The 26,632-nt window shown below is 36.7% G+C and overlaps 1 protein-coding gene across 16 annotated transcripts in view; it reads left to right on the top strand.

Annotated features, from left to right (window-relative positions):
* LOC111871106 (eukaryotic translation initiation factor 5B) overlaps positions 1 to 26,632 on the top strand; it is a 177,043-nt gene that overhangs the window by 115,587 nt on the left and 34,824 nt on the right. For 5 of the 16 annotated variants that reach the window (XM_023863923.2, XM_023863915.2, XM_023863932.2 and 2 more), the window contains exons 5-17: positions 3,421 to 3,519; positions 5,917 to 6,015; positions 9,824 to 9,913; positions 10,968 to 11,087; positions 12,171 to 12,224; positions 14,556 to 14,651; positions 15,317 to 15,456; positions 16,628 to 16,728; positions 17,138 to 17,209; positions 21,452 to 21,617; positions 22,781 to 22,981; positions 24,118 to 24,205; positions 26,129 to 26,342. In XM_023863923.2, the coding sequence (XP_023719691.1) occupies positions 3,421 to 3,519; positions 5,917 to 6,015; positions 9,824 to 9,913; positions 10,968 to 11,087; positions 12,171 to 12,224; positions 14,556 to 14,651; positions 15,317 to 15,456; positions 16,628 to 16,728; positions 17,138 to 17,209; positions 21,452 to 21,617; positions 22,781 to 22,981; positions 24,118 to 24,205; positions 26,129 to 26,342 (1,540 nt within the window). The remainder of the gene's footprint in view (positions 1 to 3,420; positions 3,520 to 5,916; positions 6,016 to 9,823; positions 9,914 to 10,967; positions 11,088 to 12,170; positions 12,225 to 14,555; positions 14,652 to 15,316; positions 15,457 to 16,627; positions 16,729 to 17,137; positions 17,210 to 21,451; positions 21,618 to 22,780; positions 22,982 to 24,117; positions 24,206 to 26,128; positions 26,343 to 26,632) is intronic. The other 11 variants (XM_023863929.2, XM_023863930.2, XM_023863918.2 and 8 more) reach the window with 10 other exon arrangements.

The raw sequence follows: 26,632 nt of genomic DNA, 5'->3' as shown, positions 1-26,632 counted from the left end.
AGAAAGGTGTGGAAGCTGAAATGGTATGCATCTAGAGAATATAAGGAACCAGAGCTGATGACGAGAATGCATGGTTTAAGACAGGGTCTAATAACAGGCTGTAAGTAATAAAAGAGATTTTAGGACCTGTAATGTTAGTGAGTGAAAGAGCTTGTTAACAAATTATAGGACTGATGTTAACTAATCGAAGTCATACTTATAATTAATTATAAACCAATATTAAAATATTTAATATTCGGGTTTTTTGTCATCTTCCCACTACATGTTTTGATTAAGATCATTAGGTGGTTTTTATGAATTACTTATGTTGTCATTGAATTGTTAAATTTTAATTTTAATTTAAATGTTTATGTGGAATATGTGTCGAATGATATATGCTAAAAGTTAAACTTGTTAAAAGTTAAAAGCTAATTGTTAAATAAAATAAAATTAGATAAAAATGGAATTCTAGTTTTTAAATATTTGAAATGCAACGTGGTGTATTAGGTAGTGTAGCTGGCCTTCATGGTTTTTGATGTTTATTAGACAAGCAAAAGCCTGGAAAATATATATAAGAAATTTAATATATGTGTTTTAAATATTATAAATTATTTGATTGTATTTTGTGGTTATTTATGTTCCTTTTGGTGTAAGAAGGTGATTAGCCGGCTTGCATAGATCGTGGTACTTTAGGTGAATATGTGGTTTTTGTTTTGTAGAGTTTCAGTACAAAGAATTTGTATATATTTTTAAGATTTTAGCTTTCAAAACGTTTAACTTCTAGCATACATCATTCAAGACATATCCAACATAAAAACTTAAAATTTAAAATTAAAATTTAGATTGTAATATTACTGATAAATGTGAAAATCAAACCATCCTGATAATTCAATGATGACATATGTAATTCATAAAAATAACTCAATGTCGAACTTGATAGACTGAAACATGTTGTGGGAGGAGAATAAAATGATCTGAGTATTAAAACATTTTAATATTGGTTATAATTAAGTGCTGTGTTGTTGGCCCCTTTGATACATGATACACTGCAGCCCCAGTGGGCCTAGGCCTATCTTCATGAACTTCTCCGTTCGCTTCAGTTTTTCTAGATCTTACACATTCGGTAGGACTCCTTGGGCAGGTGACCAGGCCTCTACCTTTACACAAACACAGAAAAACGCACACACAAAAACTAAAAATCCATGCCCTGAGTGAGATTGGAACCCAGGATCCTGGTTTCCAAGCAAGTGAAGACAGTACATTACCTTAGACTGCTCAGCTACCGTGACTGGAACACAAAAATTACTCCAACAAAATGAAAGGAGACATTTAAGTTATTGTTGGATGGCAGAATGCATGATTTGTGTTTAGGGTGCCCCCCCAATTTTTCCCTAAACAGAAAATAGTATATCCTTTGACTGAACATTGTTTTTTTTTGCTCACTTTAGATTTGAGGAGAGAACAGCTGTGGTGTTGATAGCATTATGAAACTCATTAAGGCTTACAGAAGAATGAGTTACTAAATTCTTTTTTAGTTGGTTAAGTTCTGATGCAAGTATTATGTTTTTGGACATTATCCATCGTCTTGTCTATTTTTTTAAAAACTGTCCTGTTTCTTTTTCAAAACACAATGTTTCGGAGGCTCGATTCTGTCCCCTTCCTCAGATAAAACCTACTCAGTTGGGTCCAATTGATAGAGCTAGCCCCTATCTCCAGAGAGATGTTTTTCAAAACACAAGTTTCGGAGACTGGACGTTTTTTTAAAAAATATACAAGATGATGGATAACGTCCAAAAACATAATACTTGTAGCAATGTACCATCGTCTCAAACTTTTAGATCTTATTAAGTTCTGATGCTTGAAATATACTGATTTGGTTAATGTAGTTTCGTTTGTGTTAGGGCTTCAAGGGTTGTAAGATTTTTAAGTGTTATTTTCAGAATTAAATCTTTAAACAAGGAGATTTAGAATTGGTTTTGTTTGGCTTGAATATGGTATATGAGCAATGCATAGTGTGTAGAAGATTAATTGAGTGGTATTCTATTTCGGCTTGATTGACTTTTATCCAGAAATGCTAGTACTATATTCCATTCTACCACTATATGCAAACACTATAGATAACATAGTGGGATGTATCTCGCACAAATTTTTGATAAAGGCGTCAGTGTGGCATTGATATGGTTGGCAGGAGTATGATACAGGTTCTCACCATAATCAGTGAGCTTATGGCGAAATGAAAGACCACAGTTAGCTTTTAATAGTTAAGGACGCCTAAGATTAAAATTGAAGGTTAATGTCTTGTGTTCAAAGTTATTGCTTCTTAAATAGAATGTGTGTGCATGGATGAGTTGGTGTAAGTGTGAAATAATATATACAAATATTATAACAGTATACGTTTTTTAAGTTTTCATTCTTTCAGCCTATGTGCACTCAGATTATAATTTCTGTGACACTGTATAGGAGAGTGCTAATGAGCAACAAAAATAGAGTGTAGGTCTATGGATTGGATTCAACTTACTCAGTACTGGGATCAGTAGCAGATTCTTGTGAATGTAGTAATGAATCTTTGGGGCTGAAAAGGGTTAGGAATTCTTGATTAGCAGGGTAACTGTTCATTTTCTTAAGAAGAAGCTGAATTTATTTATTTGCTGCTCCAACAATAAGAGGTTTAGGTGAGGTCTTGCAGAAGACAAAGTTCACATTACTGCATGTAAAAAAATGACAAAATTTTTCTGTTATACACAGTGTGCATAACTGTAAAACGTAATATGATATGTGGTTCATGTGCGCCTTCTGTTTTTTATGTACTAGTTTTAGCAGCTTGTCAGAGATCGTTCAAACTTACGACCACTGTTTTGAGTTCCTGTCACCATTAACGTGTATTTATAGTTCAAAACATATCTCAAAAACCTGCCCTTGTCTCAAATATAATTTTAAACTAAATTGTCTTCATATTGTGCTATTCTGTTTTTATAAATTTGTATTTCATAATCGTCTACACCACTTTATCTTATGAGACATTCAAGTCATTTCACAACTTTGGGTATTTTAGTACTGCCCCCTTTCTTTGTGTATGCCTCCCAAATGATTTGCTCTGTAGGCTAACCAAATGCAATTTTATATGCATTCTTTGTTTCTGCACTCTGTTTCACATCTGATTCATCTTGATGTAGTCGTCATAACAGTATTTAATGAAGAGTACAAATTGTATAGGTCCTTGTGCAGTTTTCTGCATTTTCTTGTTTCTTCCTCTCACTTAGGTGGAACATTTGCGGAATGCCAGTTTTTTTCTTTCGTTTAAAAGTTTTGGTACTAAAAATGTCCATCGTATAAGGAGGAGTGATTTTTTTCTTTTGCCGATGAGGTTAGAAAATTGCATGGCAGCATGGTTTTCTTTCATGTGTTTGGTAATTCTTTTTTGTGGGGCATGATTATGCATAGAAGTCAACTTATGCAAACCAGAATCACGCTTGGCCTTCGAAGGAAATGATGAAAGAAATAGATGAAGATATTCAACTCTGTGGACCAATTCAATCACTGGTAAGTTCAGAGTACAAATAATTTTCTAATATTGGAGGATGTGGGGAGTAGTAGTTTTTTTCAAATTCAAATCAGTTTTCCATATGAACATGTTTGAAGTTATGAGAATATTGTTATGACTGCCATCCTTCTTAGTTTCTGTCTTAGATTTAAATGCAGTGCCTGTAATTAGTCTCCTTACTGGAGAAGTAATGAATGTTCAGTTCCAACATTACATGCACAGATGTAAATCAAATGCAGAAGAGTAGTGCCTTCTGGGATGTGACAAAGTGTAGTTTAGGAGATAGATATCAACACATCAGACTGAAGATGGAGGAAACAGCTTTTTCCAAAACATTGGGACCAATCTACCAAACTACAAGGTGTCACATCTCAGAAGATAGCACTCTTTGTACAAGTACTCTTTGTACCACTGTGATAACCTCAATTCTGAAATAACATTTAATTTATAATTAATTAAATAATATCATTAATGTATTCACAGTAATTTAAATGATTCCTGAATCTTCTAATAACTGTCTAACTTCAAGGAGCTGAGTCCTTATTGAGTAGCGACCACTCATGCAATCACTCAAGAACTTCCCACCATTTTGTGGAACCTGAAGGTTCATGACTGTGTTCACAAGAGCACTCCACTTGCGTTATCTTGAGCCATATCAATTCAGTCGATACCACACCATCCTATCTCGCTAAGATAGGATGGTCTACAGATATAGAGGGTAGCTGCAAATATATTGAATAAGCACTCGCGGACAGCTGACAAAGGGTGGTCCTCCATCTGGTGGTTTGGGCGTTGTACTAACAACTCCTCACCATAAAAAAAGCTTCTTACGAAATGTCACAAGGACTCAAAAATCATCTAATAGAGGATGAAATTTGTTCTACCCATCAGCCTAATAAAATATTAACATATAATAATGGAGCCAAATTTTATTTTATTCTTAATAAACCTTGACTGTAGCATTTGCTGCGCTCTGCAGGCTTCATGAAGAGATACTTCATGTTAATTTTCAATAAAGTGTAGTTTACAAAGAAGCACAGATTTATTGTTTATTCATAGTGGTATAGGAAGGTTGTGGGTTCCTACCAGTTCAGCAAAAATAGTCTTACAATATCTGGAACAATTAAATTTTTTTTAATTCGCTTAGTTGTGGGTGGAGTCCAACTGGGTCCACTCAACACAGCGGTAACTGATTGCCCTATTGTAGCCTGCCCCGGGTGATTATGATGATGGAGAATTTAGTGGAATGAAGATTGGCAGGGGAAACCGAAGTAATCGGAGAAAACCTGCCCCAGCGCCACTTTGTCCACCACAAATCCCACTTGACCAGACCCGGGATCGAACCCGGGCTGTCTCGGTGGGAAGCCAGCGACTAACTGCCTGAGCTATGACGCGGCCATCTGGAACATTAGTTACTTACTCACTCCTTGTACTCCGTAGAAGAATATTTCAATGTAAACAAACAGTACCTAGTATCAGTTCTGAGCTGAAGTGTATTCCCAAGCATGTTACTGTATCGTTTTGCTTATTTGCAGATTGTGCTGTGTGTATCCAATTAGCATGGCAATATTAATACTGTATTATAATTTTATTAACTTTGCAAGTAAAATTATTATTGCACAGATATTATGTATTTGTACTTCACTTGTTCCATAACCTATGGTGTCAACCTGTACTTGGATTTATAGAACATAAATAAATTCAAATTCATATTTAAATTTGAATTCAAATTACAGCTATACATAAATATTTATGCTCTGATACAGTTAACCTCCTCAGGAGTAGTGAAGTAAGTCTTACTTTCTATCATCTAACTTTCAAATGTACTACTTCAAGGCATTTATAAGGCGTATATTAAGATTTCTTACTTTGTGGGCTACAATTCAAGAGTCATCCCTTCTCTGAAATAAATATAGAATACCATCAAAATATATCACTTTCATTAAATTTTTGTTTATCATATGTTTATAATTCACCGAAGTGTTGCAGTCCTTGGCATGACGACTGACAATTTATTTGTCAAGACATTTTTTTTTTTATTTGTGATGGCATTCAACTCTTGTATTAAGGGACCATAAAAATTTAAGACAGAATTACACAAGAAAAATGTATCACACTTTGTGGAATTAATGTTAGGGTTACTTGCCTTCAGTAAAATTATTCAAAGGAACATTTTCAGATGAGTCTGACACATTTCCTAATCTAACCTATTTGTATTGTATTAATAGGGCAAAATATTTTTGTAGAATATTACAGGAAAAATATATTGTATAACATATTCTGAATGAACTGGAAAGGAAATAGTTTGTACGTTTTGGGACGTAGCATGGTTTTATTGTTTTTATGTGTCTGTTTTCTAGGTAGTTGTATTTGTTTTGCATGTTTTATGTCTGTAGAAACAAACTTACTGTAACCAGGCACAGAAAACTTACAGAAAACAAGACAATCCTGAAAAGAAGGAAGTCATAGAGACTGGCATCTCAATTAAAGAACTTGTAAGTATACTTAATGTATTGATTTATTATGAGCTCCAAAAGGAGTGTATTGTATTGTGGTTAAGTTCATACCTCTTGCAAGTATTAACTTGATGTGAGGGGAACAGAGCAATGGTAATATAAGGATAGTAGATAATTTATTCAGATTGTAAACTTGATTCTTTTATGGTGGCTCTTACATTCTCTAACTAGCTTTGTGGAGCTGAGCCCTGCTTGAGAAACTGCCATTTGCGCAGCTACATAAGAATTTCCTAACATTTTATGGAACCAAATGGTTCTTTACCATGTTCACTATTCTCAGCCAGATAATCCAGTCCATACTCAACCAGATAATCCAGTCATTGCTACCCCATCCTTTCTCTCTAAGATCCATTTTAATATTACCCTAGTAGTCTTTTTATTTCTGGCTTCCACACCAGTATCCTTCATGCATTCCTCTTCTCCCCCATTCATACTACATACCCTGCCCATCTCATCGTCCTTGACTTGATCATTGTAATTATACTTGGTGAAGAGTAAAATTTATGAAGTTCCTCAAAATGCAGTTTTCTGCAACCTCTTGCCACTTCATCCCTCTTCATTCCAAATATTCTCCTCTGCAACCCTGTTCTCAAACACCCTCAGTCAATGTACCTCCCTTTAAGTCAGAGACCATGTTTCACACCCATACAGAACCACAGGCAAAATTATAGATTTTTATATTCTAATTTTTATGATTCTAGACAGGAGCTGACAAGACGAAAGGTACAGGACCGAATGATAGATAACAAGCATTACCCGAATTCAGTCTCCTCTTGATTTCCTTCTGATCCAAATTTTGATTTGTTACTGTCGTTCCAAAATATTTGAACTGTGCAACATTTTATGGCACCTGTTAGCTGTTGTGATTTCTCCCTACATTCTGGTGATAAGACATACATAGTTTTCGCTGCTTATACTTCTAGATCAACCTCTTTGCTAGCGTCAGTTAAAGTTTGTGTGTTTTTCTTCATGGTATCTGTGTTATCTCCCAGTAGAGTCACCCATCAGCATAAGCCAACAGCTGATGTGTACCATTTAATTTCAGTCCCACCAGGTTTTCCTGTTCTTGTTTTCTTAGTTATTTGAAAAGCAAAACACAGCATCTTGACTTCAGTTTGTTATTGTAAGGTAGAAGACTGTGATTGAAAAGAAATAACTGGACGTAGAATGTAAATATTCAGTGGCCCCATCTGTAGTATGTAGTGTAGTGTGTGTGGTATAGGAGTACTTTATATTTAGTAGGCTCCCAGTTCAGACCTCGACTGGCTGTCCTGACTGAGGTATCGTGTGGATTCCCTCGCTCCCTGTATGCGAATTTTGAGATTACCTTGGGTTAGGCCATGACCCTTGCCTTTGAGGCCTGCAGTTACTAACCGTTCATGTTGAGCTTTGCATCTCCTTTATGTGATAAAACCTGTGCACTTGAAACAGAATTATTAAGTAGATGTAAGTGTATTGCAACCTTCTCCACCTCTCAGCCAGCACTGTCATCATTATATCATCTTGTCCATATATGCACATTTGTGTCTGTTTCTTTTTGTCATATGATTTACCTCTTCAACTTCTTTTCTCTCCTGAGGAAAGCAGAAGCTGCAATAAAGCAGCATAACTGAGTTCCACATTTCATATGTGGTAACTAAGTATAGTGCAGTGATTTTCAGAGCCATTAAATTAATGGGCAGTGCACTGTACTGTGGAGTAAGACAGTACTGACTGGCCAGCAACAGTTCCTTTGCACATAACATTTCAAAATTATCGATGCTTCAGAATCTGACCTCCATTGCATAACTTAATGCTCAAATAGTTGTGGTAGTTGGCATGTGGTTGTTAATCTACAGTACATCCATGTATTCGAGAGACACAGATAATTATTTTCTGTGACTCTGTGTACAGAATTACTTTGAGGGCAAACTGCTCTTTGATTCAGTGGGAAATGTGGGCCCTTTCCCTGGAGTAGAAAGAAGCTACAGTATGGAATGTAGGGCTTACCTATAGCTTCTCCAACTTCAGAATGCATGGAGCTTTCTTCCATTTCCATACCTGCTTTTATGGAGTAAATGTACTGCTATACATTGCTTTGCTAAAGTGAGTAATAATAATAATAATAATAATAATATGTAGGTAAGTCAATAAGTAAGTTACAAATGGATATAGAACTTAAACAAATAAGAGTACTGATTTGAAAAATGCTTTTATTTCTCAACATATCTCCCTGTACATTGAGACACTTGTCCCATCGTTTCACAAGCCCATGAAAACCAGCAGCATAAAATTCACTGGGCTGCTGTTGGAACCAGGCGGTGATTTCCCTTTACAGGGAACATTTACATCCTGAGGATGTTACAGTAGGAGTCGGCATTTACGTAAATGTCAGCTCCTACTGTAACATCCTCAGAAAACTTTGTAAGGCCATTCAACGGAAGTGACCAGGACTCCTCACCAAAGGCGTGTTGCTCTTGTATGACAACGCGCATCCCCATACTGCCACCAAGACAAAGGAGACACTGCAAAATTTCAAGTTGGAAGTCCTCGCGCATCCTCCATATAGCCCTGACCCTGCTCCAAGCGACTTCCATTTGTTCGGCCCTCTTAAACATCATATTTTGGCTGAACATTTTCCCGATGAAGCTGTAGAAAGGGAAGTCACCGCCTGGTTCCAACAGCAGCCCAAAGAATTTTATTCTGCTAGTTTTCAGGGGCTTGTGAAACAGTGGGACAAGTGCCTCAGTGTAGAGGGAGATATTATGTTGAGAAATAAGAGCATTTTTCCAATCAATGCTCTTATTTGTTTAAGGTCTATATCCATTTGTAACTTACTTATTGACTTACCCTCATAATAATGTTTCTGAAAGCAGTATCATTATACAGTTGATAATGTCGCAAAATAATTTCTGCTCATGAAACAAGGAAACAGGTAATGAATGTAGCACTTCTTGATGGTCTGAAATGTTTTTTTTTTGTATAATATAAGATTATTGCATAATTGGATTTTGTGTGACTTCAATACCAAGAAGCCCACATATTACTAGAGGTATGAATCACAGTTAGCACTTCTGTAATGAGCTATTTATAGTATGATGTATGTTGCCCAGTAGCACATCATGGCTGATGGAGGCACTGCCAGTTTTAAACACTCTGCCTACAACACAGAATTCAAACGGAGGTTTAAATTCAGAATATTGGAAGGTCATGGAGCAATGAACATTACAGCCTTCTGGGATATGATGCCATGTAGTTTGGTACTTAAGTGCTACTATCTTGGAGGCATCTGCTACCTCAATCTTCTACCATGGTTCTTTAGGTTCCAGTAAAACATTTGTACCCCTCTACCAAACTACTTGGAACCACATTCCAGAAGTCTTAGTCTTCGTATGAATTTATATGGCAGAAACAAGTGCCATCCTTCGTGTAATGTAGGCACAGTCTGTTTCTCTCTTGCAATATAGACATCATTGCCCCCATCATAGGAGCAAAATGTGTCAGTATTTTAACCATTGAACACCATGCTGAGAAAGTTGCTGTTGGACAGTAGGACATTACAAGTTACTGGTTCCAAATTAATTTTCAGAGCAGTGGATTTTATAATTTCTTATTCAAGCAGTATTGCATTGATACCTGTGTTAGCTTATGTGGCATTTAATTAATGTGGTGCTTGAAGTAGAGGCTTCTGTTTCCAAGTCTGGAATTTTACTAAGCAGGGATTTTTTTAATATGTTTTAATATTATGAAAAAATATTTTATGTGCATTTTGTGTGTAACTAACAAGAGATGTAACTAATCCTAACAGAGACGAAGTTTTGGTGACCTGAGCACTCTGTGTGACGAGGAAGATGCGGAGGTAAGAGATCAGGATTGTGTCCTCAACGGTGTAGATGTGGTGAGTCAGCTTTCATACTGCAGATTGCATAAGTAAATGTCACAGAAACCCTGTAGTGAGGAATCCTATTTAATTTATTCTGTGTTCATTATTCAGCTGATATCGGTCTTGCTGAGGGTATTTTGTCTATTGTTTTGATGTTCTGTTAAGTAGGTGTTTAGATTGATCTGTGTCCTTTCCTGGCATAATGGCCAGTGAAAGAGTAAATGCTGCCTCAGATGATGAGAAGTTCCTGCATCCCCACATCCTCTCAAACCTAATCAACTTCTTCAAAACTTAACTAAAATAATTGATGATGTCATAATTTTTAAAATTTTGTTTGGCATGTGGCATAACATGTTTAGATTACTTCCAACTGGTCATGATATAGTCCAAAAGAGAAGAAAATTGTATTTTAATTTAACAAAATGCAAGAAATAAAGAATACGATTTGTGAAATGTACCATCCATAAAGCCATGCCACCCACCTCTGATTCAGGATTTTTGTCTCTTCTGTAGTTTTAATGTATTTGTTTAAGAATATAGATTAAATTAATATGGGGTTTGAAGAATTCTGTAATGTTGTGCTTGATAGTTATGGCTTCAGATTATAGATTTTCACAATGGTGAATTTATTAAGACTACATTCTTCTGGGATGTGGCGCCATGTAGATATTGTTTTAACTGACATTTCAGAGTAAAGTTTAGCCTCCATCTTCAGGGTAGAAGACAAGAAGAAATCCACGAGCAAAACAGCATGAGCAGGTGCAACAGACTGAGTCCAGTCGACTGGTATCAGCCTGTTGTACCTGCTCATGCTGTTTAATTTCTAGATTTCTTCTTCTCTTCTACCCTGAAGATGGAGGCGATATGTTCCTCCGAAATGTCAGTTAACACAATATCTATATGGCCCCACATCCCATAAGACTGCTTTCTAAATGACATTACATCCCAGAATACTGTAATCTTTATAGTAGATTACTCTTAATTATAATTAGCTGGCTTCCTTGCATGTCTGTAATTGTATATACTAATGCATAAACTTTGCTTGCATTCTGTGCACATGTGTATGTAGAGATCTCGCTATCTGGGAGGCATGTACAGCATATCAGATTCTTTCCAAACTAACAGCAACTACAGTAGCATGGACTTGAGAAAGAAACCAATTGTTACACGTGTCTCTGTCAGGGCCCTTGTAAGTAATACACCATGTGACATATGTTATGTTAACGAACATTATATATATATATATCTTAATGGAATTATTAACTCTTCTATCTGATGTTAATTTTTATTTTCCTTGGCACTACAGCCCCAGTGGGCCTAGGCCTACCTCCATGAACTTCTCTGTTCACTTCGGTATTTCTGAGGAGTAGAGTTTTGATTTTTTTTTTGTAACCCGCAGAACTAAATGACATATTAATTTTTTTTTTCAAAAACAGAAACATGTTTATTTTCTCATCAGAAAATAAGGGATCACCTTATATTCGGACTTGTAGGGTAAATAACTTGGCTCCATTAACGTTTTAATCACTTCTTCCTTGAAGATGGAAGCAATTGAACAATTTGAATTGTTGGTATCCACATTCAGAACTCTTTGATGTCACAGTGTAGAAGACAATGGCGTGAACACCCACTTCTGTGGAAACATGAAATATTTAAAATGGTGTTCATTATGAAATGTTTTGTAATTTTTTGTGGCCATTTCCAATGGCTTCGAGCCTTAAAAAATGTGTGTGCCTTGGGCCAAGTACACCCTGGGGTTAGGGGTTTGAGGTACACTTAGGGCATGGATATTTTAATGTGTCTTTCATTGTAAATTTCTCCTAATTTAAGGCTGTTATCATGAACTTTTATGGGAAGTGTTTCCCAGGTTGAGCTACTCCAGAGAGTTGAAGATACTCGGGAAGGAAGTGGGAAGGAAAATAGAAAAGAAAGGGAAGTTTTCCCAATGTTATCTGCGTGCTGCTGCCAGATGGGAACTCTCATCCCTTTAAATTGAAAATTCTGTCACTTCCAGACTATTGCATAAATCAGATCTGACTGCTTCCTTTAATCATCTTTGCCAATCCATTTGTCATTTCCTCATTTCCATCACTTTTGTAAAGGTATTGGATGTAAAACAACAGACATAAGGAAACATCTCAGTACATTGTCAGTACAAATGATTTGAACATACTGAAATAACAATTCTTGTGCTAAAGCTGTATTTTGTGTGACTTTTAATTTGTGTTCTTTGCTTTCCTTTGACTATTATTTGCATGTGGCATGGATAAAGAGAGCCAATTACTGCAACTTGGTGAACTTACCTGCTGAAAGTAAGCAGCAGCAGGTGAGAATTGTCCAATAACTTACTTGCTTTGACTTTTGACTGTGCCTTAAAGTTGATCTTGTTAGTTAAGTTCAGGGATGTGTCAGTTCTGAAATCTTATTTTATTTGTTTAGTTTCTGAGAGTTTTGTTCTAAGTAATATAGAGCAATACTAACATCCATTTTAAATTTTTTGAACTTCTGCATCACTCAGTGCTGTTTTATAAAATATGTTAACAAAGAGAACATAATTATAATTATTTAGGTTGATAAATTGAGAACTGAGGCCCAGTTTCATTGAATGGCATATTTAGAATTTACTTGTTAATTAACCTTTAAGTGCCGAAGTGCCCCGTTTGTGCCAGTGGTGAGTAAGGTTGTCGTGGCCAAAGTACCCAGTCTTGGCCACTCGGGCATTTAAACTCAGCTAGGGGAAGCGCGTGCACACGCCGCTAGTAGAAACGAATGCGCAGTCCTAAATATTTATTTTTAAATGTAGTAATTACCAGACAGACTTGAGTAAAGCCCTAATAGAAAAATTAAAATGATACCTAGTTGAACAACAACTAAAAAGGGTATACGTATGAGTTATGCCCAAACTCATCCACGAGCCAGTACTTTTATTGCAGATTCTGCAGATTAATGTGTTAAAAATATACAGTAAAATTCGATGTACATACCTTTTTTGTTGTTATCTGCTTGATATATATAGGCTGAAATGAAACTACAGTATTCGATTTCACTACGAACGCACAGAAAACAGCTCATTCTCTGTATCTCATCCACCATGCAGCTCTGTTCACGCCCATAGAAAGGGCAATAATCTCTTGCAGCTACAACGGAAGTTCTTAGCACTGAAGATGTGACCCCTCTAGCCATTTCTTGAATAGTCATGCTTTCATTCTTCTGTCCTTTAGTCAAAAGATTCGAAAATCCGAAGAGTGTAAGCAGTGCTAGCAGGAGACCAAATGATTTTATTGCTTCCATCTGTTTTATGACATCAGGGACTACTAAAATTTGTCAAGTTTTACAAACAGAAATGAATTTGTAATGCAGAAAAACTCTGTGAAGAACTGGGAAATCATGTTTGCAGTACTCATCAAAATTAAAAGACAAAAAATTGAAAATGGAGTATAATTTGTATAAAAAATTTCAAATTTTCCGTTATAATATGCGACAGAATGTTCTTTGCTGATACAAACAAAATTAATTCCATCCATTTATCATAAAAATTGAATTAGATACAGCATTTTTAACACAATGCTTAAAATTGTTTAGGCGTACTAACAGAAATGGACATATAAACACAGAGTAACAACGGGCATTTAAACGCGCACCAGCAGCGGGCATTTAAATAAACTCTGGCCAGCTCAAGCTTACCACTATTTCAGAAGTCCGGCATTTAAAGGTTAAAATCTGAATATATGTGTTTGGCATACTTATGTAATGTGAACAAGTAACTTGAAGCTTTAAATTCATATGTATAGTTTTACATTTGATGGAACCTGAGTAGTAGAATATATTCACATTGTCTTGAGATGTATCCTGTAATTTACATTGCCTGCAGGGGCTACATAGGGTGTGATCAAATCCAGTGCTTGAATACCAGGGCTTAGGGAAATAATTGTGCTTTTTTGAAAGAAACATATCTAGTCTTGGGCACAGTGGTCAGCTACATGATTTGCTATCCAGTTATATATTATTTTTGAATCAGATGGCACTGGTAAAAGGTAAGAAGGTAAAGTTATCCCTGTAACAGGCAATCGAGGCCTATAGGGTTCTCAGACATCGAGGCTCCCACATCTTCTAGACAGTTGACTCATAGATGGCGGTAAGGTTGTCAGCCTCATGTGCTGGCTGCCCATTTATCCTCCAGGAAAATTCCTGGTACGCATTTCTGTTAGAGGCTGAGTCAACCTCAAGGTCATAGTGTGGCTGGAAGGATCAGGTCAAATTGAAAAATCCAGTGACCTCATTGAGATAGCTATTCTTATGGTAATGCTTCCTTCATTGTTTAACCACTTGTAGAGTTGTGTATTTAAACACTGGAAATGTCATTTTCAGAAATATTTTGAGTGCCGTTGAGTGCCACATGATACATAAAGGTACTGACTAACATAAGAATTTTATCTAAATAAAAAACTGCTTGTTAACATTGTGTTTAATTGTAGGTCTCATATACATGAGATTATATGTGCTAACATGCCAGGTCATGGAAGTAATTAGTGTGCAAGTGTGTGTTAAATTTGTAACCTACTTCGTGGTATGAGAATTAGTCTTTTCTTTTCCCACCTTAATTTTTTCTAATTGTTAGCAGTGATAACTCATTTTACACAATTTCTCATCATTATAGAAATCCAGTTTCTCGAAATTTGACCAGCTGAGCAAGAAGACTGTTCTCCATGTCCGTTCTGTTGATGCTGCCAAAGTTCAGAAGCAGTTTAATCAGGTAATGAAATTGAATTCTGTTTACATCAGTGACATCTTGACTGTTCAGAGCAGGCTGTGTTTACTGAAGCTTTGCCTAGCAAATGGTTATATTCCATCACAACAGTAAATACTTAAACCATGAAACTTGTCAAGTAGGATGAAATGACCTGTAATCACGCAAAGATATATTGGATCATTGAGTGTAATGTTTAAATAGGGTTATCATTGAGCAGAATTTCGTACTTTGATATAAATACATTCAGAATAGATAGATGAGTAATGAAATGAAAAAAGAGCTTGTACTGATGCCTGAAACCTTTGAGAGTTCTATACCGGGGGAGTTTTGTTGTATATATGGCTGATATGTTCTTTTTTTATTTGTTTTATATTATGAATGCCTTGACTTGTTCCTGTGGGAATGTAATGTTTGTTTTTTGATCTGTGACTCTTTCTATATCCAATGGTTGTTTCCCAGCCTGGATCTGTATTTTTGAATTTGATATAAATTGAATTGAATTAAATAGAAACACACGTGAATTTTATATATATTAACATTCATTTATGCATTTTTTGCCTTTATGTAAGATGATGTGTGATAATATGAAGAAGCAGAAATGTAGAGAAGTGGTGTCAATATTTCCTTTGCCTTGAAATAGATAGTATTGTGAGTTATGTATTTTGCAGACTGCAGAATCGGCCCCAGAACAGACAAGCAATTGCAAGTCATGTGGGAAGCAAGTTTTCCAGATGGAGCAAGTGAAGGCTGAGCGTGCAGTTTGGCACAAAAACTGCTTTCGCTGTAAGGAGTGTAACAAGCAGCTCACGTGAGTGTGTTCATAATGGCCATGAAATATTTAAATATATATGTATAAATATTTGTTGATAAGTCCTTGAAATATGATTTCTGTTTGCCTAAGAAACAGGAGCCAGGTTAGTTCAGTCGGTATAACAAACATTCATTCGCTCAAAGAATTAAGTTATATGTTAGTTTGCTTATTTACTGATGGGATTAATATGTGCTTTAAACTACAGTTAAAAATCTTTGAAATAATTATTTACTCTGATTACTGCTTCATGTTTTTAAATTTAACTATCTGACTGTATATATGGAACAGGAAGAATTGTTTTTATTAACATTACAAGTGACATTCATTTGATAGTGTTTATTATCTTGGAGAAACAATTTTTTGACCACTTGGTCCATTTGATGATTCATTTGTTTATTCTTTCACTCAGTTACACATTAAGCTATTTACAGTGGAGCCCTCATTTAATGTTTCTTGATTTAATTTCAGTGCTCCTGAGTTAATAATAAAAAAAGTAAAGCTGTCCCTGTACCAGGCCGTGAAGGCCCATAGGGTTGTGAGACATTGACGGTCCCACACTATCTAGGCAATCAGCTCAAAGATGGCGGTAAGGTTGTCAGCCTTACGCGCCAGCCGCGCTTTACTCCCCAGGAAAATTATTTAATTAATTCCTTGTACTCATTTCTGTTAGAGGCTGAGTAAACCCCAGGGCCTAGTGTGGCTGGAAGGATTATGTCAACTGAAAAAAATCCAGTGACCTCATCAGGACTTGAACCCGCAACCTTCTGGCTTGTAGCATAGCCTCTCAGCCACTACGCTACCACGTGCCCCCTCTGAGTTAATAATATCGAAGTTAAATTTCCTGCATTCAAGATTTTTTTTTTCCACTCAAGCGTTCATATACGTCTCAAAAGAAATCATAAATGGGAGTTTCAGTACATTCGTTTATGTTTTTATTTTCTTATTTTCTTATTGTATGTTTTTAGAAGCATTTAAAATCTTTTAAATATACTTTGATTGTCATCTAATTTTTTTTTTTTCCTTTCATGTTCTTATTACTTAAGCTTTTTGCTGATCTAGGTGTACTTACACATGTAGGTTGAAATTTTGTGGTTAAAAGTAAATTTATGGTGAGATTCTTTCTGAATTTTTGTATTGGAGTATATTTTATGTTTATTTCATATTACAGTGTTGATATCTACAGCAGCCATGAGGGCCAGGTATACTGCAAACCTCATTTTCGGGAACTTTTCAAGCCCAAAGCTGTCGTGGATGAGGATGCTGAGCTGCGTAAGTTAATGTATAACCCATTAGATTTTGTGATATTTAGATTTAACCAGTCTCAATAAGTTCATGATTTGTTGTTCAATCTGTTACTTATTTGTTGGTTCCATTTTTGTTTCAAGTCCCTGCTATGAGCATACTGAGACATTGTATAGTTGATCCATGTTAAAAAAAAATTGAATTTTCTCATATTTCCCTAGTCCTTCAGCAAAACTGATATAATTTCTATGGACTAAAATATAAAAACCTTTAAATCTTTATGTAGTTGCTTCAGCAGTCTGTTGCAGCATGTTAAAATTACATTTCTTGAGAAATTTTAAGAGTTTTGAATATTGAAATGTGTATTTACATTCTATAAGACTATAAAGTATGGTATGCAGTGAAACTAGGTTTCTTATATTTTTGTACATTATAGCTCGGCTACGAAAACCAGAACTGATCATCCGTGAAAATCAACCAATTGAATTACCTCCTGAAGTAGTAAGAGGTAGGCACCAATGTCCTCTTCAATGTCTGCATGGTGTACCTACTAAAAAACTGCAATTTGTTTTTCACAGAGCAGTTCTCCATACGTCTGGGATACCAGTGTGTTTTATACTAACCAAATGTATTACAGCTTTTTCTGTAACATTTTAAAAGTTTCAGGGATTCTCTTCCGAATTTCAGTATCCTGTATAAGTATTTCCATAATTCTGTTATTTGATTGAGTTGATTATGTGTTCCTCATGCAGTTTGTGTATCATTTCAGGACCAGTAAAAATTTAGTTACAGGGTTAACAAAATGATCGGCTTTTTTATTTTACAATACTTGGGACTCTGAAAGTAGGTACGTTTGATAATGATTGTTATAGTTCAAAGTGAGATCAAGATGAGAATTTGGCAAAAATTTGAGAATTGAGACAAGAATGGGAATGTTGTTCATCACAACTACAGTTCATAACAGTAGCCACTTTTTCAAAGTGTACGAAGTGTACTATATCGGCTCTATTTTCAGTAAAACGTTTTTATAAATAATTGTATTGAAAAAGAATTCAAGTAATTTCTGTGTCATGTATAGTGGGGCAGAAAGAGAGACATTTTGTTGACATTGATTGCAATTGATGTTGCTAACCATTGTGATTCTATTGGACTTGGATAGGTATAGTGCTACTGCACAAAGCAAATGAAGTCATTCAAAGATTCAATAAGCTCCTAGCAGGTTGGTTTAGCTTTGGACTTTTTTTTTTTTTTTGACTATGCTTGGTTCAGACTATTTGGTGGTGGAACACCAGCTTTCTTGTCTGAGGTTCATTCATGGTTTCCCTCAGTCCCTCCAGGCAGATGCTAGGATTATACCTGAAGACATGATTGACTCCTTCATGCCTTTTCCAATTACTTATTTGTTAAACCATCCTGTCATTTGATGCTGCATATTCTGAGCAGCACTGAGACAGAGATGTGACCTCTGAATTATCTCCTTTTCTATCGGGATTGTTTCAGTACTTTTGAATCCATAATATCAGATTGAATTTATTCAGATATTGTTCATACTGAGAGTGCTTGCATTACCGAAGTAAATAATTTCTTAATTAAAAAATGACATAATAAAGAGTATTTAGTTCTCGCTGATTAGCTGGCGGAGTAGTGTAGCTATTGCAATATTACTGGAAACTGTTGAAGATTTCCTCCCAGCCTTAGCTCCAGATTTATACAGTGCAAACTCCATGTGTAACTGTTTGCCTTGTTTCATACATGCATAACAAATGGTATGCTAACAAGTTTGTGTTTGGTGAATTGTATTGCTGCCTGTAAAGGTTGTGTGGAATGATATGTGAAGCTTCCTAATGTTTCAGTCTCAAGGCTTTGGTGATCCAGTAAACTTCACGGGGTGGCTGAGGTGACCTATAGGTTACTCATATCCTCCTACCGTGTTGTATTATGCATTATGCTCTGTCATCAAAGTCTTGTTTAATGTATTTGTTTGTCAACAGTAAACCTGAAGTTAGTTCATGAAAATGAATTCTAAAGAAGATTGTTTTTATTTCTTATCTGTTTGTATGAAATAACTTCAGTACAGTTGAACTTATTTTTAATTTCATGTACAGATATCTTAAAAAATATACTGTAAAGTGTTTAGGTGACTGAGACGTGGGTTTGGATTAGTAATTGGTTTTATTAACAACCTACAGGTCATAACTATAATTAATTATAACACTGTTACTGAGTTATGCAGTTTACAACCACTACACACTGATATCTTCAGTCTATCTGTGGTAGTCTTCATGCATTTATAACATGGGAACTATAACAGTCTCCCAAAATCACACATTCCCAATACCATTTCACTATAGCACACATAAAGGCTTCAAATCACATGCTCAATCCTCCTCTCCTATAATCCTGGTTCCAATTCACTCTCAATCTTCGCAATTCACACTCCATTCTTGTCCTTGTGCTCTCAACTAATGAACCCTCCTGGGCTCTCCACTTTATCACTGTCACTTAATAACTTAAACACACGCTCAAATACAGGAAACATACTACCTTGGTTATTCCTGGAATCTTGTTATGTAGCCTTTGCACCGACCATTCACAGAAAACAGCCTATATTGTTGGAACGTGTTTACCGAGCAATTGCATAGCAACAGTCACGGCACCAACAGCATAAAAAAACGCCTTACTCCTATTGTTGCCTTGTGTGTATTCAGTCGCGAGGTGTTTAATGGTCAGTTACCTAGCAGCACTAAGTCCATCCACCTTACAATACAGGGTAGTTTGAAATCTTATGGCCAAATTTTAGGACCATGTTGGATAGATAATTTTGAGCTGAAAGTGTAGATATGAGTAAAAAAGTAAAAAAATAAAAGTAAAGGTATCCCTATAACAGACCATGGAAGCCCACAGAGTTGTGAGATGTTGACGTTCCCACATTTTCTAGACAGTCGGCTCATAGATGGCAGTAAGATTGTCAGCCCTATGCGCTCTCTGCCCCTTTACCCCAAGAACATTCCAAGGATATTCCTGGTACTCATTTCTGTTAGAGGCCAAGTTGACCCCAGGGCCGTAGTGCGGCTGGAAGGATTAGGTAAATTGAAAAAATCCAATGACCTGATCGGAATTCGATCCCTTGACCTTCCAGCTTGTATTGTGTAAACTATTGTTTATTCATCATCCTTGCCATGTTGTGACATCTCACCACTTTTAAAAGAAAATTAAATAATTTTCCATTCATGTATTAACTTGGTTATTCACATGTAACATCCTGATCAGAACCAGTTATCTAGGTTAGCCCCTAATATGTGCTGTAGCTACCAATGCCAATGATTTTGGGCTTGCATAGCATAAACATCTTGTTCGATGCATCCGTATAGGAAAAAATCAGCTGGAGCTAAGATCAGAGGAACATGGAGGCATATGATCAAACTCCCATGCTGAACCTTGTGTCCAGGAAATGGTTCAACCTGTTGCATGCTTGGTTTAAAATGTTTTATTTGGGGGGGGGCTGTTACGCTGAAACCACATACCCTCCTGAACATTAAGGGGTACATCATCCAGCAGAAGGGAAAATCAGTGCATTGCAACCCCCAAGATACTTTGATATCATGTATGATCCAGTTAAATAATCACCTATGAGTTGGGTCCAGGTTGTTGAAATAGTTGCATTGAGTATCATGAGGATATTCCGGCTGCTATTTATGCAGGTTGTCGAGACTGTGGATCTTCCTTCCTCAATCCAGAGTACATGGCACAGAACATCAGTTTCATGTACAGTTTTGCTGTGGAAGCCACTGATAGCACTGGAGGAGGAAGAGCATTGTCCCCTTGCTGTAGCCTATGTAGAATGTGTACATGAAAAGGATACATTACCTCATGCAGTGTATGCAGTAGTGCCCTGAGAGGGCCTGTATCTTATGCAGCCTGATGAGTACTGGTTGAAGGATTAGCATATATGCGATCTGACACTTTGCACTTTGTGCCTGCCAATGTATGCTGGTTGCATGAATGCAACTGTTTCCATACTGTCACAAACACAGGTCTGCTGGGATGCCTCCAATATGTATATGAATGATATGCCCTCAATCCAGCTGTAGCATTTCCATCACAAAAGTCATACACAGAATGACTGTTTCACAGTTTCTACTGCTTTACTTTTGGGAGTAATATGAGTCATAAGTGAATACAGTACAAGCTCCATCCTGTGACATCAAGTAGCCACACAGATGTACAAAAAATCAGGACTGAACTTTTGAAATGCTCTAACTCTGATCTTAGCAAACTGGAAATTGACTGTACACATATTCTGCACCAAATTATATTCTTAATGGTTTTGTAAATTTTGGCCGGAGGCCTTTGAACTTAATTCTGAAACATGTTAGACAACAAACTTGAAATTTATACTAAGAAACATTTTTACAATAGTAAAATGTTTGTGATATTAAAAAATGAGATTTCTTAATAGAATCCTAAGCAGAAATCATGTATTCTGAAAATGTTATTCAGTCAGGGTGCTACTTTAAGCAATAGGAGTGAAAGAGTTTAGGACAGGAGTTGCAGAACTTGATAAAGAAACAATAGGGCCATTGTACTACTGTGTAGTCAGTTGACAGTTATCATGTTTATGTAGTAGTGTGTGATGTAATCTGCATAAAACAGTTTTTGAAGATACACTTTCAGTTAAAAGCACTATTACAATGTTTGTAAGTAGTAATCTGTTTCAAAATTAATTACTAACATTTTTCTTTACCTTCAGCGTCAGACAAGCCTGATCTGGGATTGGAAGAATTGAGTACTCTCAATGTAAAATCTCGATACCAGGTGTTTGAGAAATCTGAGACAACAGGTGGTTCTGAATTGGAGCGGTCACCAAGCTCTGTCGGTGTGAAGCGGTCTCCCAGTATTCTCAGCAAGCTGGCTAGGTAAGTAAGACATCCACTCACTCACTTACTCATTATCTGTCACACCCTCTCTGACAGTCCTGTAAACTTGTGTGGCTATGTTCATTGAGATGAGAGGACGTAACATAGAAGGTGGGGTTTCTGTTTCTTGCTGCTTTGCAAGTTATGATTTTCCTCTTGCAGTTGACCTCAATTGAAAAATATCTACTAATCACTATACGAGTATCAGTTGTAATTCTTATATACTAGTTCAGGGTGTATTCACTCAAATTGTATTTTATATTACTGTAATTAGAAGTGGACTGTACTTTTCACCAAATATAATTAGAATGATCAAGTCAAGGAAGATGAGATGGGCAGGGCATGGAGCACCAGTGGGGCTGAAGAGGAATGCATATAGGATATTGGTGGGAAAGGCAGAAGGAAAGAGACCTCTAGGAAGACCAAGACGTATGTGGGTGGAGTGAGCAGTGAGGAGTTTATATTATTTTTCTCAGTTCTTCCAAGCATTCAAAATTCCAAATTACAAATTTATGCAAATCATTTCATGAGTAGTGTATCTTTACAGAACCATTTTTACAGAAATACACTAATATAAATGACTTATTTATTTTATAAGTGAAAAAATACATAAGAAGGTTAGACACAGCACAACAAGCCACTTGTATCAGTGACTAAAAATGGGGTTTTGGTTTTTGTAATTGGATTTATTAAACACCTACAAGTCGTAACTACAATTAATTATTACACTACCGTCGATTTACAGTCTACAAAGCACTCCATGCTGCTCTCTTCAGTCTATCTACACTAGCCTTCATGGATTTATAACACACGCTCCCAGTATCACTGTGCTACAGCACACATAAAGTCTTCAAATCACACATTAAATCTTCACAAGCTGACTTCTTGTTCTCTTTTGTACACCTCAAGCTTACTGCTTGCCTACTGGTCTTCTACAGCTTACCGCTATACTCCAGCCTCTTACTCACTCACTCACTCACTCACTCACTCACGCACCCACTCACTCACTCACTCACTCACTCACTCACCCAAGCAAGGTTGTCAGCCCTACGTCCACATGCATAGTAACCAAAGAAAAGTTAGATCTGTTCATGTGCTAACACAACCTGTTCATCCCACCATCATTTGCGCATAATCCAAAAGTTCAAAAATATTGTTTATAGGTTCCAAGCTAAGGGAATGGATATTGGAGTAACAGATGACTCTCTTAATGGAATTCCATATGAAGAAAGTTCAACCTCTAGTGATGAAGAGGAAGAGGTTGAGGGAGAGGAAGGGGAAGCAGACAGAGAGCTGATTCGCTCCAATAGGAAACAACGTGAACGACCTGTCAGCTTCAGTAAGATGGAGGATATCAAGTGTCGGTTAGTGCTGTATTATAAAGCAGTGCTTCATGGGTGGTGCTTATGTATTTCTGTATTTGGTCATGTTCCCCTACTCCTCAAACTGTGAGACATGATAGATTTTGTATTTGTAACTTCGCCGACAAGCAGCAGTCGTTCAGTCAGTATAGTTCGCTTGCAGACTAAAACCACGGAGTTTTTTTTTTTTGTATTCCTTTCAGCCTTAAAAATAGAAATGGTTAGCCAGGTACATGACAAAATTCTCATGAATGTTTTTTTTTGTGCAATTGCACAAAAAGTAAATAAATAACAACAAACAAAAACTGCAAGAAATGGTTTTCCAGTCAAATTGAATTTGACTATAAGAAATAATAAATAGATCAATTTATCAGAGTTTATCTGTAGTATGGAAGCTAATTAGGTGGTAGCACTGGAAAGGATATTACTGCTGATACTGATATTTATTCTACTACTACTACTACTACTACTACTACTACTACTACTACTACTACTACTACTACCACCGCCACCGCCGCCACTACTATATTACCCTGACCACCAAAAACAAAATGATAAAGACACAGATGGCACAGATGACAAAGAAGATGACTGTAATTTAATGTTGTGGCCAGGTGGATTGCACTCCTTTCTATTCAGGAGATCCAAGATTCTGACGGTGATCCAAAAATTAGCTGTCCTAAATGATGATTTTGACCGATTTGCGGTGTCCCTTGATGTAAATGTGAAACCAGTACCTCAAATTAGATCACAGCTGCTGCTCTCCTCATCTTTTCTGATTCCCTATTAAGTAATCATCCTATCACTTGATGCCGAATGTTCTGACCTACTGATAATGTTGAGTAAACCATAAATAAACAAATTATAATTGCTAGAACTGAATACTGTTGTGATGTTGCAGTACAAGCTAATATATTTCTTCATTGACAGTGAAATGGTAATTGCCTCCAATTGTTTTTACATCTCAGAACTTTGCATTTAGACAGTCACTACTGCTAATAGTTGTTACAGATGCCTATTATAGTATCCCGTATGCTTCCTTATACTTACTGAAGAAGATGCTAAAATATTTTATTTTCTTGGTGGATTATTTGGTATTTCTTTTGGAAGTTTAGTAATGTTAAGGGTAATGTTCACAGATGGGAGAGTGGTCAGGCTGCATGGCGGGAGGAGCAGCGACAGGAGAGGAAACAGGAGATTCAGAATATTCGTTCAAGACTCTTCTTGGTATGTATTCTACTTGATGCTACATCACTATGGCACCTTTCTCTTACGAGTAAGGGAAATACAATGTTAAGGCCTTGTCACAGTGTTCCTTTACTTGGGGGAAGTGGAGAACCTCTGCCCTCTTCCGCTATCCACCTCCCTTACATGTGTGATCACACCTTTGGATCATCACAATTGAAGGAGTAACACAAATGAATCAGTGGAAACAGCTGCAACAAAACCTAGTAAGGGTAAAGCTGTCCCTCTGCTTAACTAAATAAACACTGCACTGTGTAGGTGTGTGGGGGAGTGAATGTATAGATCCACATTTTTTTTTTACCTCAGCTCTAGTTGGAGGTGAGTGGTCAGCTTCATGCTCCACCTGCTTTATCTCTGTGAAGAGGACCCCTAGTACCCATTTGATAGGAGGATGGGTGGGCCCCAGAGCCGGTCTAGATGATATGGAGAAGAGAAAATTTTGGACTATACCGGAACCTGAACTCCTACCTCTCAGTTGTCCAGCCCATAGCCAGTTGCTGTACAGACTGTGCTGTCCTGGCACCAATCTGCCAACTAAACAGAATTTAGAAAGCAGTGCTTACATACTAGGACAAAGAAAGCTACCTCAACCCTCCACCCCATCTGACTCCAGTGTTGCTGCTCTGAAAGCCAAGGCAGAGATAAGTCAATCCACTCAGTGCAGTTTTGCATATAAGGCAACCAACAGAAATGAGAAGGAGTGCAAAAAGAGGGGACAGGGCATATCCCCTGTATTACTGTCTGGTGTGTGATGCCATCTACTGCAATCATAGGACCCTATTTCTTTGAAGGTGAAGGTGGGCAAACCATGACAGTTTCATCATATCATTACACTTGTAGGATTGATATATTTCTTGTGCAAAGAATATTGAATGAAAATCTGTGGTCTTGCCGAGAATTAGCTGTTTGTTTCCCTAGTGGATGATTTATCATTTTAGTGATGTTTCATGGCCCTCTTCTTCACCAGATCTAACTGCTCCTGACATTTTCCCTGGGTACCTAAACCGTAAACTGTTCGGTAGTTGGCCAGTAGACTGAGATGAGCTGAAAGCAAAAGTCTTAGAAGGAAGCCACCCGTATTTTAGAAGAAACACTTCGGAGAATGATGCAGAGTTTCTTGACTTCTGTGCGCCACGGCATTCAATGGGATGATGGTCATCTACAGTACATGCCTAACAGAATATAGAAACAGAAATTTGTTAAAAATAGGATATTGTCAAGCTTGTAAAGTGTTATTCCGTATTAAGTATACTTTACTACTTCTCTCACACCCTGAGGGATATCATCCCACCTGCTTCAAATTTTGACTCACTTGTGTCTGAAGCAGCTGTGCTCCAATATATCAGGCATGTCCAACGCATCGATCGCGGGACGATTTTTGGTCGATCTCATAGGCCTATAAGGAAATTATATGTGAAAAACACATAATTTCTATTGTAGTATAATATGATTATATTCAGATTTTGAAGGGAAAATGCATGTTAAAGTAGTCTGTACTTTCAACGTATGTTGCTTTTACAACAAACATCATGTGTCATATTATTTTTACCAGTATTTTTGCTTAAAGGGAAGTATGACCATAGGAGGGGGTGGTAGATCACTGGCAGTTTTGACACTAAAAAGTCGATCACAACCTCTTTGAAGTTGTACCTGCCTGCAATATATAATTGAATGAAACTATGCCAGCAAGAGGGTGAATCATTATCAGCAGCTTTGTTGCCAAACTGCCTGACTTTTCAGTTAAGTCTTTATAATAGTTTTACAGAATAGTGGACATATATTTTATTTACATTTTTTAAAATTAAAATATTTCTTGAAGTTTTCAGCTTTATTGTTTTAGTTATGAATGATCAGTTATATGATCTGTTTATTAGTGTTAAATAATAAAATATGTCTTAATTATAGGGTAAACAAGGGAAGATGAAGGAAATGTATGAACAAGCTGTAAAGGATAGTGAAAATATGACAACAAAGAAAGAAGTTGGTGTCCGTTCCGAGAAAGCTAAGAGCATTAAGGAAAAATTTGAACGTGGAGAAGTCCTGCCGGATGACGATGCTGCTGAAGAAGATGATCGCTCAAAGAAGGGCATGGAAGAGGATATGAGTGTCTTTGAAGCAGGTAAACTTTTAAATTTGTTTCAACAGCAACCATTGAGCAATACCTATAACACTTTCCTCCAATGAGAACATAATAAAATATTGTGACATGTTGCGCAAAATGCATGTAGGGTGGTTCCAGATGTTCAGAGGTGTGTGTAAATGCATTTCGAAGGGGGAAGGATTCTTTTTTGTGAGTCTTTGTCTCTCAAAATGTATTGTACTTTGGTAGGCAGAATACTTAGGTTCTGTGCTGCATAGACACTAGAGGTACAGACACTCTCTCTCTCTCTCTCTCTCTCTCTCTCTCTC

Source organism: Cryptotermes secundus, unplaced genomic scaffold (assembly GCF_002891405.2).
Source record: "Cryptotermes secundus unplaced genomic scaffold, Csec_1.0 scaffold250, whole genome shotgun sequence".
Taxonomy (NCBI): Eukaryota; Metazoa; Arthropoda; class Insecta; order Blattodea; family Kalotermitidae; genus Cryptotermes; species Cryptotermes secundus.
This window is presented reverse-complemented; position numbering and strand designations above follow the sequence as displayed.